Source organism: Drosophila virilis, chromosome 2, assembly GCF_030788295.1.
Source record: "Drosophila virilis strain 15010-1051.87 chromosome 2, Dvir_AGI_RSII-ME, whole genome shotgun sequence".
NCBI lineage: Eukaryota > Metazoa > Arthropoda > Insecta > Diptera > Drosophilidae > Drosophila > Drosophila virilis.
The window spans coordinates 16041893-16059349 of NC_091544.1; the positions used below are offsets into that span (position 1 = coordinate 16041893).

Here is a 17457-nt window from a genome sequence, read left to right on the forward strand (position 1 = left end):
TAGGCGCAACATTAAAATATTAAATACCCACTCACAAAAGGATTGCTGCAACACGGATGGTGTCTGGTACTGGTGGTGGCTCAAAATTGCCTGGCACACACGCACGACAAAGCAGAATAATAAATTTCAATTCAGACGAGGGCGACATCAGAACTTCTTTCTGCCGCACGTTGAATTCAGTACTACCATGTTGATAAGAAGGTGCCACAGCACTCAGAGGTGCCGCCATGCATACAGATGCCCCTCGTACTACCTTGCCATACAGCTAGCTAAAAAAGCAAAAAAAGGGTACGTGTGAGGCGCGGGCCAACAAAAAAAATGATGTATATAAAAAATGCTTTGTGCGAGCGCACACAAGAAGCCAGTCGGGAAAAAGTCTTGCATAAGCTAGAAAAGGTTGATGCTGCTGGGGGCTGCGAAAAGGAAATGCGCAACGCAGCCCAGAGGTGTCAAGCGGAAAATAAAGCATAATAGTCGTCTCTGTTCTGCACTTTAGCTGGAGCAAACGCCCAGCTGCCGCTGCCAGCCACTGCAACAGCCACACAGCAACTGCTGCAATCGCAAGTTGAAACGCCTAGACAGCCATCAGTCAATCGCTGCGACCTTCTTTAGTGCGTAGACGGTGTCAACTTCCTGACGCATTTTCTGGCCGAAGACTTTGCGGCCTACACAAAACTCAGCATGTACGTAAAAGAACGTTTGTGTGCGTAACTGAAAAGTTTAAAATTAAAGCGTCTTAAAGAAAAATAAAGTAGAGCTGGCTTATAAATTATGATGAAGTGAGCGCTGCTTCAAAGGAAATTTCAAATTAGGCAATGAACAATCTTAAGCTTTCTGTATGTATATATATGTGTACATATGTGTGCAGCTTATATGTGAAATCAGAGAGCATCTCAATTAACGATACAATGTTAAACATTTTTCACTTTCTGTTGAATAGAATAATATTCTTTGTTTAGCTATTAATATCAGTTGACAATCGCGGGATTCAATTTCAATTTAGATGAGTATTTTTTTCAGCTAAAATGCTTTTAAATAATTATTGTTGTTTATTTATATATTTCTCAACGTCACTTGGAATTTCCGTGAGATTTATATATTATTGTATATGACCTAAGATATGGAATCATGAGAATGCAGCACTTGGCATTGCAGCCATGGGCGAATCGTATACCGTGAAATGGAAAAAGACGACTGGATTAGCTTATTGGTCTGGCTACCACAAAGTCTTTATATATGATAACAGCAAACTCTTGAACATTAAATCTAATGAGTGCATTCATAGGAATTCTAAATTCTGTGTAAGGCAGCTGCATATTTACAATAAATAGGTTTTGATTCTAGTAGATTCAGAACTTAATTCTGTGCAAGGCAACTAGCCTATTTACAATAAATATGTTCTGGTCCTAGTACATGCAGAACTTAACAATAATTCTTTATTTAGATGTTGATTTTTTTGCTTTATCTTGTTTTGCAGGCAGTTTGCATTTGGAATAATGTTAAAATGCGCAAGGCGAGGCCGCATATCGAAAGTGGAGCTGCAAATCGAAGCTGTGCATGTGCAACATCTTGTGGCAGCCACACGCTGAGCCATGTCCAATGCACAACGACGACAACTTGATGACGTCAACGCCAGCAGCCAGAACTGCCAAGTGATTTGAAGAAATGAGCATGACATGCAACAACAACAACAACAATAACTACACGAAGAAGCGGCAACAAAATCAAAAACAATACAAACAATAACGACAAAAGTAATTTGAATTTGGGCGAGCAACAGGAAACAAAACAAAACAAAGAGACAAAGGAAAGAAGAGACAGAGAATTAGTGTGTGTGAGAGGGAGAGAGAGAGAGAGAGAGAGAGAGAGAGAGAGAGAGAGAGAGAGAAAGAGAGACAAAGCGAGGAAAATAGAGGGAAATACAACGCAATGCAAATTGTGTGCATATTTTGCTTATATCTGTGCGTCGCTGCGCGTGTGTGCGTGTCCTTGTGTGTGTGACTGTTTGTTGTCGGTGTGTGCGTGAGCGTGTCCGTGTAAATAAATGCTCTATAAAACGGGACAGGAGGCAACAGCATCAGCAAAAGAAATAGCCAGACGAAACGGCAAAAAGTGCAGTTAAGCGTGGAAATTGCATTAAAAATTGAAAAAAAAAAAAATTGAAGAAAAGTGGAAAAAAGCAAAAGAATCGTCGCAGCTAACGAGCGCTAAAAAAGAGAGTAGAATAACGCTTACAAAAATAGCAACTGCAGAAAGCGAGTAAAAAGTTTTGATTGAAAATTTTCATTGTGCTTTCATTTGGCTGCGCTGCAGTTGCCAACACAAATACAACAATCACTTACAACAACAACAAAACTTGCAACAACAATAGCCGCGCCGCCAATTTGTTTGCCACCGACGCGCGATGCGGTGACTGTGTAAATTTCTGATTAAAAGCAAGCAAAAACAAAAAAAAAAGCAAAAAACAAATCAATACACAAAGTGAAATTGCAGCATGCCCCAAAAGCAGAACAAACGATTGAGAGTCACAAAAAAATAATATAAAAGAAATATTAATAACAATCGCTGGTACACACAGGCAGCTCTTGAATATTCATTTCATGCAAATCTTAACGTAAGTCCACGTTTGAATTTATAGCTTGCAGCACCGTGCGAAAACTGTCAATTGAAATACAACAAATTCAATTAAAATAAACCAAAAAAAAAAAAATCGAAAAAAAACGTTAGGAAAACTGTTGAAATTGTTAATTGCTCTGCTCAATTTTAATTTTGTGATGAACGTTGAGGCATGCGTGCGCGTTATTTATTTTGTATTACTATTAAACGACAAGAACAAGCATACGCCGTGTTGCACTATTGTTAGCAACAAATAACACATGTAAGACAACTAAATTAGCAGCACCCAGACAACAAAAAAATAGATAAAAGAATATTCGGCAATCAAATTCGGTGGCGCCACTGTGAGCTGTTACAAGCCAAATATAGTGTAACGGTAAACTGTGTGCCGTGCAATAAAAGTCAAGTGCCGCACGGAATTCAACATTCAGAGACAGCGTGACGGAGGGGCAGCCAGTGCCAGAGAGCGCTTCGCATTGTGCCATTGACAAAGTAACGCATCGCGCGATAAGAGGCAAGAAGAAGCACCAAACAAGACGCTCGATAAACGACAAACAAAATGAGCAACCAGCAGAGGAACAGCATCAAGGAAGGGAGGAAGAGCAGCGGCGGCAGCGGTAGCATCAAAGAGCTGATAGCGCAACTATTGCTTCTTATCAGCATCACATCAGGCTTGCCGGGTAAGTGCCAGGCGAATGAAATGTGCGCCCTGTCCCTGTTTTCCGTGTTCTCTTCCCATTTGAATACCCTGGTTTCAAAAGGGGAGCAACAGAGTCAATTGGGCTTGTACCAAGTCTAATTCTGCATGTTCGCAGTACTTCCATTATTCAAAAGTTTATTTACTATATTATTCATATTACCATACTCTATATCTTTACATTCAAACTTTTATTGATGGAATGATAATTCATTGATGACGGTGCGTTGAGTGCAACTGAGCTTATATTTATCTTCAGCCCACATAATCTCTTGGCGTATTTCTCGAAATCACCTGAAATTACCTTAGTGAGTTTTCACTTTCTTTAAAATAAATCGTTTTCTTATTCACTCATTTTCCACCCTTTGAGTTAGTCCGTCATGTGCTGCGCGTGTGGTCGGCAATAAGTTTTATAATCAGTTAAAACAATACTATTTGAAGAGATAACACTGTCGATGAAATCATGTAAGGATATATCCAAAATATATTCGACTTGGCCCCAACAACAACAACCACCTTAATTGAGAAAAGAGTATCCTGTCAGTCAGTCTCTTCTAACTTCAATGTACAAGCTTGTTTTTTTTTCGGTGACTTATCTTAGCCCAAAATTAATGCAAATATTTAACGTGTTTTTTTATGGATTTGCCGTTGTCATGCTTCCAGCTGTTGGCCAGAGCTGGTTGCCATTGCTGGTTGCCATTGCCGTTGCCTACGTTAAGGCGCTGCCATCTTTGACATCGACTATCGTCATAAGGATGATGGTCGGGAAGGAAGCTGGTGACTTGACATGACTTATAAATGGCTTTCGATTAAGTTGTCACATTAGCATTAATCTCAACATGGTTTCCCATGTCCCTTCAGCCATCACCATATCGTGGCTGGCGTAGGCCATTGAAGTTCAATCAAGTTGTCTGGATTGGCTGGTGAACGGGGAGCGTGTTAATGAGCCGTGAGCCCTCATAAGTTGCTTTCGATTATGACGTTGACGAGCCCTTCTCGCTCTGTTTATGACGACGAGTCGATTTAGTGCAAGGCATTTTCATGCTTGAGGTGCATTAGAAGGCTTGAGTTGAACTGGGTCAAGTCGGCTGCTGGCCAAGTGGCATGCGCATCATCCCCCACTATGCCAGAGATGCCACCGTAATTAGTTGGTTGACCCCATTGATGGTCCATTAAAGTACATGGCATAATTCGAAATTAATTACCCAGCGAACATATCTGAAGGTATTTCTGCTGCTCCTGCTCACGTACAAATTGATTATTTTTATTAAAGGCCATGCGTATTTAATGCCATGCAACGGCAACAACAACGCGGCAAAAGGGCGTATATTCCATGAATATCCGCGTGCTATAATTCTGTCCTTTAAATTAAATTCATCAACTCTATCGTGCCGACAGGTGTTCAGCATGCAGACTATGCAGGCTTTGTATGCAAATAAGTAATACAATTATGAGGCATTGAAAATGAATGTAAGGGCCAAGCCAACATAAATTTAATTTTATTTCAATTTTAAGCATTTTACAATTCAACCTTGCAAATCAATTGTTGCCAACTTGGGTAAGCTCGCGTTGCGTATACGTAAACGTAATGCTTATACGTATACGTAATACGGCATGTATGTGCCAGGCCGAGTACCACACCTACTTTGAATAGAATTGGCATGTTTTTCCAAGCGATTCGCTCAACATTTTTGTGATTCAACGATTTGAAAACATTTTCGCATTTCCTGTCACCTACCCAACCTCCAACCCATGGCCCCTTTGTACACAGTAGTTGTTGTGCAACAATAGCAAATAGTTAAATACGCGATACGATTCGCCGTTAAATGTGAATTCGTATATAAAAAAAAATAAGCCGAAATCAACAGCTGGCATGGTGCTTTGTGTCAGTGGGTCGCACGGTTTTGGCTCAGTTTCGTTTTATTTAAAAAAATATTTGTGCTTCTTTATATAACAAAAAAGTTGTTTGCATTGTTTCTATTCGTCATTGTGTGTATCTTCATCAATTTGTGCGTATATCACATTTATGTTTTGTCGAAGCATTTCCGATGCATTGTTTTTATTCATATAATATGTAGTGAACATTTCTTGCATACCGACAACATTTTTATGAAAATAATTGAAAATTATTTCGATAGCAGGACATTGCAAAGAACGGAATTCGTCAATTGAAATTCATAGTTTACTACTAGTAATTTTTTGAGACTGTGAAATGTATCATATTTTGTTAATTCCTCAGGCCTTATTCAAACGTATCGTATTTACAACTATTTTATTATATTGTCTGTTTTATTGACAAAAGCGTCTCTTAAGGCAAGATATAAAAAAAATTCAATACTGTTTAATGAAACTAACAAGATAACAGGAATTTGGAAATAATATAAAAAATGAATAATGTAACTCTAGTTATTTGTGTAGCAATTTTTTTACAATTTAATTATTGATTGTATAAATGCTGTTAAAAGGAAATTACAAATCAAGCCCGAAACCAGTTCCACTTAACAATGACATGGGTCCATAAGAAGAAATCTTTACAAATCATAGAGCAGATAAATAAAACATTCGATTTTTATTGTTAACGCGTATACATCAGGAGCGCCAATGAGAAAGTTTGTGCGCTGTCGTTTTATTGCTGTGCCAAATATTGGGCTCTATAAAAATTTACGTTTCATAAAATTTATTATGTATGCAACACAATGGCAATAACAACAATCGATGCGGGGGCCAAAAGTTAAGACCGTGGCCCTGGCAAAGCGGCCAAACTTACACAGCATACAAAATGACGACCGAGTAGCAGGGAAAATCAAAGCTGAAAAAACATAGGAAATGAACAACTTTATATGCAGGATAATGGTCAAGCCATTATTAAAGCTCGTATCCTGAGTATGTGTATACTGGTGAGTGTGTGTGTGTGCGTGTGTGTGTGTGTGTGCGTGTAGCTGATATGTGTGTCTGATATGTGTGTATTAGTAAGTTCTAAATAGTGGGCGCATAGCCCCAACCGAATTTATGATGTGTCTACGTATGACCCACAACACTCAAATCGTGTTGTAAGTTGAAGTGTGATCAGCTTTTAGGCGTGCTCAAGACCCACTTCCCTACTCCCACAAATTTAACCCCAAGGATGAAAGGGTGGACAATTTTTGTATAAATGCATCAATAGTTGCAAAATTATCTGATACCCAGAATTATGTATGATAAGCGATAACACGATATAATTTCAGCATACATATACACCTGCACACATATATATTTATATATGTATATACAGTATAACAAAAACATCGATACTATAATTAGTGTTTGCGTTTATATACACTGAAGGCAGGTTTTAATTGGTGCATAGATTAAATTTAAATAATAGTTGATATGCATATAAGTACACTTTATCATACATCAAAGCGGTGGAATAATTAAGCTATCAACAGCTTTTAGAACAAAGTAGCTAATGTGGACTTTATCTAAGATAATAATAGTTCACATTTTAGATTTTTGCATCTTTAACTAAGATATCCCAATAATCATTATTAAACTCTCTTTGTGTCGTATTCATTTAACTGGTGCTGAAAAAGCAGTTTGTCGTCGTATTTTGTTTAGCTCACATGACAGATTAAATATTTTGTCAGATTTTCAAGTAATCGAAGTTAAAAGTTTGCTAGTTTTTGGGGAACGCAGCTGATAAAAGCTTTGGCCTAATGGCTGTTAGCAGACAAACGGACCGACCGACAGCCAGACAGAGGGACGAACACGCAAATGGACGAATGGTTGGGCAAACTTGAGTATTAAAAGTCAAATTTATGTAAAACATTATGTAAACTGTGTGGGCGATATGCAAATACCAGCAAAGCTTCGAGGGGAGTAAATAGTAAAGTCAGCATGACTTTTCAATTTCAATTGTGTTTAATGGGCTTTTATGGTGTCAAAGGGTCGCTCGGTCCGTCGGGCTTGCATTTATCAAGTGTGAGCCATAGGAATAGCTGACTGCATTTCCCAGCAAAAAACCCGCATCTGTGCAGCCAGCGTGTGTGTCTGCGAGTGTATGCTGTTAATGAAAATTGAACTTTTTGGCAAAGCTGCGAAAGTGCCGCACTTGGGGAATAGTTGCAGGGCCACTTTAATATTTGACCTGAAACAGGCGGCAATGTGGAGGTATATAAGTTCGCACTGATTGGGCACCATTCAGCAAGCGGCAGCAGTTGCCAAGGCCAACTTTTAATTACACTAAAATAATTATAAACCAGTAACTTGATCAACGCCTAGATCACCCAATCACCCAATATTACAACACAAAACACGCACACGCTCATGCAGAGACGGGCAGCCAGTTGCTGCAACGCGTGCAAAAATTAAGAACAACTACAGAAAAACATTTCAGAAAAAAATTAAATCAAATGGGTTGCCGTAAGTGTAAAATATGAAAAATTGTCGCTGTAGAAAATGTTGCCGTATGAAACGGGGGCACAGACTGTGGCAGCTACAATAACTTCTCGTTTGGGAGGGGGTTGCACGTAATGAAAATGTTGCTCATATGTAAATACCAGAAACGAGTGTGTGTGGGTGTACGTGCTCGGCTGAATGTGTGCTTGTGTGAGTGCTGTTTGTGTTATTTGTGTGTTTGCATGTGAATCAACAGGGACATATTTTGTGTATGTTCCGCACACACTGCGGCTGATTGCGTTGGGCTTTACAAGCTGCGTTGTGCGGCATGCGCCTAATTAAATTAGAAATTAGAAAACGGAAATATGAGCACAACACCTTGGTGGGAGAGAGAGGCAGAGTGAGTGAGGAGAAAGCAAGAAAGTGAATAGGCGCAAATGTAAATGATTTTAGGTTTGATAAAGTCAAAAGCTGGTGTACCAGGTCGAGTGTGTTGTATTTCTCATCGATTTAGTTCCCATCGCTGCCAACACACAGACAAGAGCATACATTTTTTTAATGTTCCCATTGAAAATTCATTAAAACGGTATAATAGTCTTTCGAACGAAACAAACCCAACCTCATAAAGAATATATCTTATAGGTGAGCATCGATAGCCGAGTCCATCTAGGCGTGTCTGTCTGTTTGCCCGTCCGTAAGCTAGAGAATTTTATTATAAGTAGTATGCCCTTCTAGTGCTGAGTTGGAAAACCATAGGTAACATGTCCTTGTCAAAATTTCTGAATTCACATGAAACATACATTTGTCATATACACACTCTCATATGCGTATCTCCTTTTTCGCATTCCAGATGTATTGTATATTGCGCTGTGTGTATGTACATTTTGGCTAAATTTTGAGCAAGCGAGCTCGTAGCTTCTTGTTTTGGGGTATCTCCTAGTCGGGCACTCTCGGCTAGAGCAGTCTTGTTACTAACGAAATTATGTAAAATTCCAGAAAGAGATGCATCTATAGGGTACACAGAGGCGTCCCTTCGTTTCTTCCAAACAGCAAGTTCAAACAAAGTCGAGCAAATATGTGCACACATGCCCACAAACAGCTTGAGCTGGAGTGTGCATGTGGATGTTGCAAGTACTTTTCTAATGCAAAAGAAGCCAAACAAAGCAGGAACTAAAACAGGTTGCAACATCCAGTTTACAGCAGAAGTTGCTACTGCAGCAGCTCGTGAGAGCATTTGCTTTAAGCAGAATTCCCACAGATTAAGTACTTTTGCCAGTCAAGGCGAGTCGCACTGAATGGCCTTGTTGATGGTTAGTGTCCTCTTTCCAAAGCTGTTTCTTATTTTTATACCCTGCAACCACTAAAAATGGTTAAAAAAAAGGGGATAATTGGCTTGTGCAAATGTACGTGACAGGCTCCTCTTACGACCTCTTCAAGCAGACAAAATCTTACTTAGTCTCAACAGTCGAGTCGATCTAGTCGATCCGTCTGTCTGATCTTCCGTCCGTCCGTATATGTTCGTGTAATGAAATTTAGAAGCATCTTAGAATTTTAAACTTGTGCTTAACTTTGCAATAGATAAAAATTAATAATGGTATACTTTTTTTGACCTTACCTCTGATCTTATAGAAAATGCAATTTATATAGGTAGAGACTTGGGCTTTGGTATATATAGATAGTTGGGTACCATTTATTTCGTGAAACTTTTATATAGTTCATATAATTAACAGTGAAGTTATTCCATTATAATAATATACTATAAGGAAAGAAGAAGCGCAACCCCTGCATGTTGGCGCAGGTTGACGTGGGTGCTTGTGGGTATATATGTATGTATTTTTTTTTGTGTTCACGCGCATTAATACTTAGAAGGAAGTTTGAACGCTTATATTAGCAGCTGAGGAATAGCTATAGGGTACCTCGAGTGAAGCACTCCCGACTGTAGCACCTATGCATGTTTTTTCTTACTTTCTCTCTCTCCCTTTGATTTTCGTTTGCCCCAAGCGCCAGTTGCTGCGGGCCGTGGCCTTGTTGTGGTTTACTGAAAGTCTTTGCTTGCAAACATATTTATTATGCATGCACTTTAAATTGTAAATTTCACTGCTCGTCACAGCACACCCCCTGCGCCAACACAGCATCCTCTCCATCTCCCTGTCAACTACAACTTTAGTGGCAGCCAATGCGGATTTGCTGCCAGCTGTGGGCCATGGCTAAGACCTGCTGATGCGCCTGATGAGCTTTGCCATATTGTTTGAATTTTTATGGACTCACTGCTAGGTGCCCCAGTTGCCCCACTTGCGCCATAGCCCCCTGCCTTCCACCCGCTCTGCTGTCCTGTAGGCGTTGAGCGGCTTTTCGGCATTTTCGTGTTATTATCCTTAGTGCTGAGGGCCTTTGTATTGCACAAATGGCTTTAGTATTCGGTTTCCCTCCTCTTTCGACTTCTGGCATTGCCAAATAATAAATTTAATTGCCTGGCAATTGTTCAGCTCTGTCAGCATTCTCGAGCCGAAAGACGAGTTGAAATACTGGCTACAATAAATCTTAGCAGTCAGAAAGTGCAAGTAATTTACAGCATCCTGTATTTATATATATAGTATACTGTATATTAATGCAATTAGGTTCTCTGTAACTCATTCGTTGGCAAAAAGTTTGTTTCAGGCATTTCCTTGCTTGACCAAATTAGTTACACCGATTGAAGGGCTGTTTCGCCAATTTGCGGCCACTTAAGCTGGCCAAAACTTCAAGACGCTTAACTAGAGTATTAAAAGTGGCACGTAAATTGAATACCTTCGTTTTAAATTGCCATGACAACTGAGATGGCGGCAGATGTGGCACACAACAAAAGCTAGTCTGGAATTTGCGGCGCCTGCAAAACTTTTTCTCTGTGGCGCAGATCAAAAACTCAAAATGGGTTATATGACTAAACTGTCGTGTTGCTGCCTTCAACATATATTCCCATTTATCTGTCTGCCTCGCATCCTTCAACGCTGATCAAGATAATAGCTATTCAGGCAAAGAGGCAGACCTCTTGCCAGGGCCATGTTGCTATTGTTGCCAAGTACCAACAAAGTCAAGCAAACAAAAAACCATAGACATTTGTTTGCCATGTGCATCAATACATTCACTCGCACACTCTCACACACACACTTGATTTTTTCCCTCCACATCTCTCACCAAATCCGTTTGGGTCAAAAACTTTTGAAATTCCTAATCCCCATGCATGTGAGGCAGCATCAGAGCAGCTTTAAGCGCACAGTTACGATAGTGATATGCCACCGCTCCCAACTCAATGGTGTGGCAGTGGTGATGGTAGATTCAGCGAGGGGAAGAGGAGACACTCGGCACAGGCTTATGAATTTGGCACGGGTTACGAGTCCAATGCTCGCTCGGTTGTCTTGTGTCCTACCGAAACTGATTATACCTAATCTTTTTTATACCCTTGCGCAGGGTATTAAAATTTTGCGTGCGCGCATTGTTTTACCCATTTTAAAGGATATTTAAGTATTTAAAACATGTTTATTCCTGAACTGGACATGCACGAATATGGCAACTAGATGGAATTCCGATTTTATAGAATAACTATGGTATTTATAAAGTTGATCAACTTTTATAGGAGTGATATTATTTTTGTAGGCCTCAAATCAGTCAATTTTTTGGTTCGCTAAGCTAGCCAGCCATATATATTTTCTCTTATGTAATGCGAACTAAGTCTTATCTGTACAAAAATAGGCATCTGTTTAATATATTTAGATACATTTATAACTTGGGGCCCGAATTATGTATGCTTTGCGGCTTTTTCTCCCTCAAATTTTTAAATTTCAACCAAACGCTTATTGATTTATGCGGTGTTAATACGGTTACTGGCTTAATTTAAGGTTCGGCACATGTTACAATATATTTTAGAACTCCAGACTCGAACCGAATCGGACCAAAAACCAGTATTGGTTTTAATGACAGCACTACAACTTAAATTTAATCTATTTGTAATATTAATATTTAACTATTTACCACAAAATTATTGTTGGCTTGTCAAAGTTTTATCGTCAAGACAAAATTGTACAAAATAAATTAAGAGCCTTGCAGAAAAAAAACAAAGAATGTAAAAGTCATAAAATTCTGAAAATGAACATGTATAAATTGGATAAAATTTCCTTTTTTTTTTTACATCTGCCATGTTCAATCAAATATTTACAAGGGTCGGCAAATCGCATGTCACTTAATGTTTTTTCTTCTTTGCTCTCCATTTAATCTTGAAGTTGGTCCTATAGAGCCGCACTCAATCTACCAAATTTTGAATGAGTTGGAGAAACGACTTATGACGAAATTCTATCAACAGCAAATTGGTTGTGATCTGACCCACAGACAGACGCACATGCCCTGACGAATTAGCCGTGAATTACGTTTGCCGTTAATTCCTTAAAGAGAATATCACGAAGCAATTATGACAGCGCATCACTCCTTAGGTATTCATAATTCTGGAAGTCAAAATGGCAATGTTCCGCCCTATTCTATTTGCAAGCTGCATCTTTAGCTAAGGGCTAAGTGAAATTCCATGTTGTTGCCTGTTTTGCCAAGTTGTTTAATGTTGTTGCCGGCCAAGTGGCTTAAACTTTTCAGTTTTTTATGAGGCGCGCAAACATGTTTAAACTTTCTCTATATAGTTGCTGCTGCTGCCAGTCACGGCCACCTTCAGAAATGGGAAACTTTTGGCCACAGTTTCGTAATTGAAAAAGATTTACTCGTCCCGGACCCTAAATGAGACGAGCTCATTTGCATAGAAGCGGCAACAGTCGGAAAAGACTTAGACGAATTTGCAGCCATAACAGAGGAAATCAATTTTATGAATTTTAAACAAACCTGCTACCAAAACCCTTTCAGTAGAGTTGACAGCTTAACAGCCAGATCAGTTAGCCACATGAAAGTGCTGGGGCCCAAAACTAGATAATTGAAATGGCCAATGGCCATGTAATATACTATATACCGTGTTGTGGCTGGCTGGGACATCAGACAGTAAAAATTAACGACGGCATTTCGCTTTGACCAAAGTTTGCCTTGTGGCCGGCAGCCGCAGATAAAGCCAAGGCAATAAACTAGCTACAAGCGCGTATCGCTTTGGCTGAAACAGGTCAAAATCGATAATGGGTGGAGGACAGGGCGCTGGTAGGCAGGCGATCAGGCGCCGGGTCACGTCAAAGTAAAAGCATATAAATCACAAAATCTTGCAGCAGCGGACAGCTCCTGGCTAAATCAGCGGCCGCTTGAGGTAAGTCCTTGACCACCAACGAGCACAAAGCCACAGACGGTATCGATATATTGTGTGTGTGTGTGTGTGTGTGTGTGTGTGTGTATGTGTGTATGTGTGTATATGTGTATATGTGGCTGTGTGTTGTCGAATCGAAGCCAGCGTCATGTTATCAAATGATTTATTTACGAGCCCGCCAGGCAAACAAACAAGCCGCAATGGCGAGAGACTTGCGACCGGGGCCACGACAATTTGCAGTAGCGAGAAACGCTTGTCAAATAGAAACAGAGAGATAGATAAAAGGAAGATAGAGATAAGGTAAATAGTAGCAGGTAGAAGAGAGGCCAAAATGACCTGCAACATGTACAAGTTCAAAACTGTTGAACCCACCAACCTTTCGAGTCATAGGTCTGCACGAGACACATTTGCTCTAGCCACCAACGACAGTGACAAGTAACAAGAATTATAGCCAAACGGTGTACGCCTAGCCGGTGGGCGTGACAGCCCCAAATAACCGCAACTTAACTTCAGGCATTTAACATTGGGACCAGCTTTAAACTGGCTTTCGGTCACAATCATTGTGATTAGTGAAGCTGTCAATAAAATACAAAAAGTCAAAGTCCAATTGAAATTGATATCCTTATGAGAAAGCAGCTGCTGTCAGTTTGAAATATATTTATGAAATGAAATTTAATCATTTTGAAAGCCTATTCAAAATTGACAAAGCAGAAACACAATTGTTGCTCGAATGTAAGTGGGCCACACACACACACACACACACACACACACAAACACGCACACACACACACACACACACACAATTGACTTCTGTCATAGCTTGGCCTGCGTTAGCAAACTTACGAGTATTTTAGCAGCTCAGAGTAGCTCATCAACTCCAACACTTTCCTTTCAAAAGAGTCAAAAGCAACGCATTTAAATATGCTATGCTTTTTATTAATCATAGACAAAAGAAAAAAAGTCAAGTTAGAGTGCCTCTAATGCCCGATTAGGCGCTGCTCAGCTTCGCATTGAAAATGCACTTTGAGCAGACGCCTCTTATCCCTGAAAGACAGTGTATTAAAGATCGTAATTAAATCTCATCATACACCAACAAAACGAGAATATATCTATATGCATTAAGCGTAAGGGAAATATGGCATGATAAGAAAGGAGAAGACTGAATGTTATTTGGCGATGTGTATTCAAAAGTTTTATTTTTGATTTGGATATTTATCGACTTTGTGCGATCGAATAAAGTATCGAATGTGTGTTATCCAGATGATCAATAATTTATTTATTCTTTCTGTATTTTCAGAACCTTTTTTTCATTTTGAATGTAGCACAAGGGTTTTTATAAAATAAAAAGGAAATTCCACTCGCTTATAAGTACAAATTGAAGTCTTTTAGAAATTTCTTCAGTTTTACCAGCTACCTGACGCACAACATTAATTCATTTAGCTGCTGAGTTGTTGTGGCCTCAAGAGCCTCAAATTGAAAAAGTAATTCAAAGCTCGACAACGTTTTAAGCCACAAGCAACCGCGGGGCCACAACCTCAGCCATATGCCATCCACAAGATGAGTTAGGGGCAGGCAGGGAAAGGGGAAGCTAGCACAATTTTGGGCAGGAACCACAGAAATTTATGATTTTAGTGCGCTGGCAGAGGTAGGTGTCGGAGCTGCGAGTTGAGTGCGCGCACATACAATAATTTTCAATTTAAAGGTAATTTTAACCCAACACACACGCATAGGCACATAGCCACGTGCAGACTATGCACAGATACTCGCATGTGTAAAGGACAAAACAGCCAGCAGGCCAAGAGCCAAAAGCATTTTGGCCATAATTTAACTTACAACAACTTTCAATAAGGCGACGCAGGCAACGTACGTAGGCAGAGGCAGGCGGCAGAAATTACAAAAATACACACACACACATACAAACATTTCTTGCTGGCAGCTAAAGTGGATTTAGCCATAAAATGGCTATGTGCCACAACGCGACGCAAACACGGGGCAAAACATAACAACAAAGTTAAATGCAGTTGATGCTTTAGTTGTTACCTTTTAGTATAAGTGTGCCTCTGTGTGCGTGCGTGTGTGTGTGTGTGTGTGTGTGCTTTGAAGTAGCCAGCAGCTCGATATTCACTGCCCAACCCATGCAGGGGTTAGCCTGTTTGGCTTGTGGCTTGGCGTTCGCCGCTTGCTGTGGAGATTCCAGTAACCGCAACTCATATTTCACGTTGCTTGTGGCCATAAAAGGCGGCGGCCAGGAGACTAAATGGCAAAAATAGCAGAAGAATATTGTGCAAGGGCATGCCAGAAAGCACGAAGAGTGAGAGGGTTCGGTTAAACGGGCAGAGTTGACTTCGCTTGACTCTTACAGCAGCATTTACCGTTACGTATACGCCATGCTAGCCACGCGACTCGCTGCTTTGAAAAGTGTTTGCAAAGTAATTTCCGTTTCCTGCTTAGCTACGAGTGGCAGCCGAAGCGTTGCAGCCACAGGCAAATGCAACGTGTCGTTGGTTCTGGTGAAGTTGACTAAAAGGGTGCCGCTTCTTAGCACTTGCAGCGCTCATTAAGTTGCCACACGCTACAGCAGCGACTGTAATGTAAAACAAAACCAAAAGCAGTTTCACTGCTATGCAGTCACTTCCAATCCAGAAATGTGACTTGCAACTTGACACAGCTGTCCAGGCCGTGCAAGTAATTCCCAAAGCCGCTGTCGCCGCCGCCATACGCTGCATATGCTGCGCATCTCAATCAATTGGCGAACAACGAGCTGCGCACAAGATAAACACCATGTAGAAGCATTTAAATTGCATTTGAAATGCTTAAAATTTGCATAGCCCACACACATTACACACCCCACACCATCTACTTGCAGCAGCAATGCGCTGCCACAAGATCGACGAAGTCGAGAGTAAATACGACTGTTCGATAGCAGAGGTCTGCAGCCCAAACCCAAGGGAAATGGAGCGATTCATATAACGAATTATTTTTTATGGACTATCCGTTGAGTAGCACACATCAAATTGGCAAAGTGCAAGCGGGTATAAAGCAGCTAAGGAGGGGGTGCTGTGAGGATTGCCGTTGCAAGGGGTTGCCGTGAACTACGATTCGAATAGGCACTACGCAAATATGTAGTTTCTGCTTTTCAGCGAAGTCGATAAATCGTTTCGTGTTGCATCGATTCTGGCAATCAGCGGAACTAAAGAAGCTTAGCCAATGGATTGGGAGGGTGGCAGAACTGGATAGTCTGTAACAGCTGGCGCTGCATCTATTAAAGAAGTTTTAATACCCTTGATAAGAGTCCTTAAATTTGGCCACATATTTGTCATCTCTATACGAAAGAATATCATTATGCATGTAAAACGCGTAGGTCTCGACACTGTTAGAGTAGACAAGTTAATAAAAGAAAGCGACATGATTTGTGTTAACTAAATTCCGATAAATATACGTTTAAAAAGAATTGATAGAATATTATGATTTTCTTAAAAAGAATTTTATGCAATAGGATGAAATCAACAATTCAATTGACCTTTGGCTTTATTATCTTTCTTTCATTGTTATATTATTTGACCGATTTCTGTACTAAGATCAGAATACTAGGAAATACTTTATTCATTTATATATGCAGTGTATAAACTATCGAGTGTTAGCTTTTGTGTAGTTTCCCCATGCTTGGTGCAACTATTCTGGCTGCTGTCTGCAGCTATTGAGCTTATCAAAACTTAATCAGCACCATCAAAAGTTCGTTTACCGAAAGTTGGTGCCAAGCATTCGTTGCGTCACCTGCTACAGAGGCAGCCCGGGAACCCAATAGGACCCTTGTCAATGCCGCCCATAATGGCCAAGTGTTGTTGGGCGTGATGCTTCTTTATTCGAACAAAAAACAAAAATAAAGCATAGTTGATGTCAGGCGCAGTAAAAATAGGTATACGAGGAATACAGTTAATTTGATTATACGGTGCCGGAAGAAGTGTAATCATAATAATCCGAAAATAATAATGAAAACGGAAAACAATGAAAAACAAACAACATGAAGGCAAACAAAAACCATTAACTCATAACTATTAACAACTACAGCGGCAGTTGTAACAGGCGCACCAACAACAACTACCACAACAACAAGAACAACAACAAGCAGCTACAACTCGTAAACATCAACGAAACTTATAATGGACACATGTACAAGGCACACACATACTCATACAGGCACACTTGCTCCTACAAAACCGCATTTACACACAAACACAGAGAGCGAGAGAGAGAGCGACACACACGCACAGCCACAGGCTCATTATCCTTTTTAATAAAGCTTATCAATGACAGAACATGCGAGCTGCCAAGAGCAGCTGAGCCAGTCGAGGCTGCCGGGCATTCAGTTTTTCCGCTAGCCAGCTGGAGCACTCTGTCCCTGAACACTGTAGTGACAAGAACAACGAACACAACTACAACAACGATGACAACAACAACAACGACGACATCAACGATGAGAACGACAAACAGTAAATTCAAAGGTAAT

At 40.2% G+C, this 17457-nt stretch overlaps 1 protein-coding gene across 1 annotated transcript in view; it reads left to right on the forward strand.

The window, feature by feature from the left end:
* Positions 1–17457, forward strand: part of LOC6631239 (pneumococcal serine-rich repeat protein) — a 117870-nt gene that overhangs the window by 41288 nt on the left and 59125 nt on the right. Inside the window, 1 exon segment of the mRNA XM_032437670.2 lies at positions 1478–3296. Coding sequence (XP_032293561.1) covers positions 3176–3296 — 121 coding nt within the window. The 5' untranslated portion in view covers positions 1478–3175.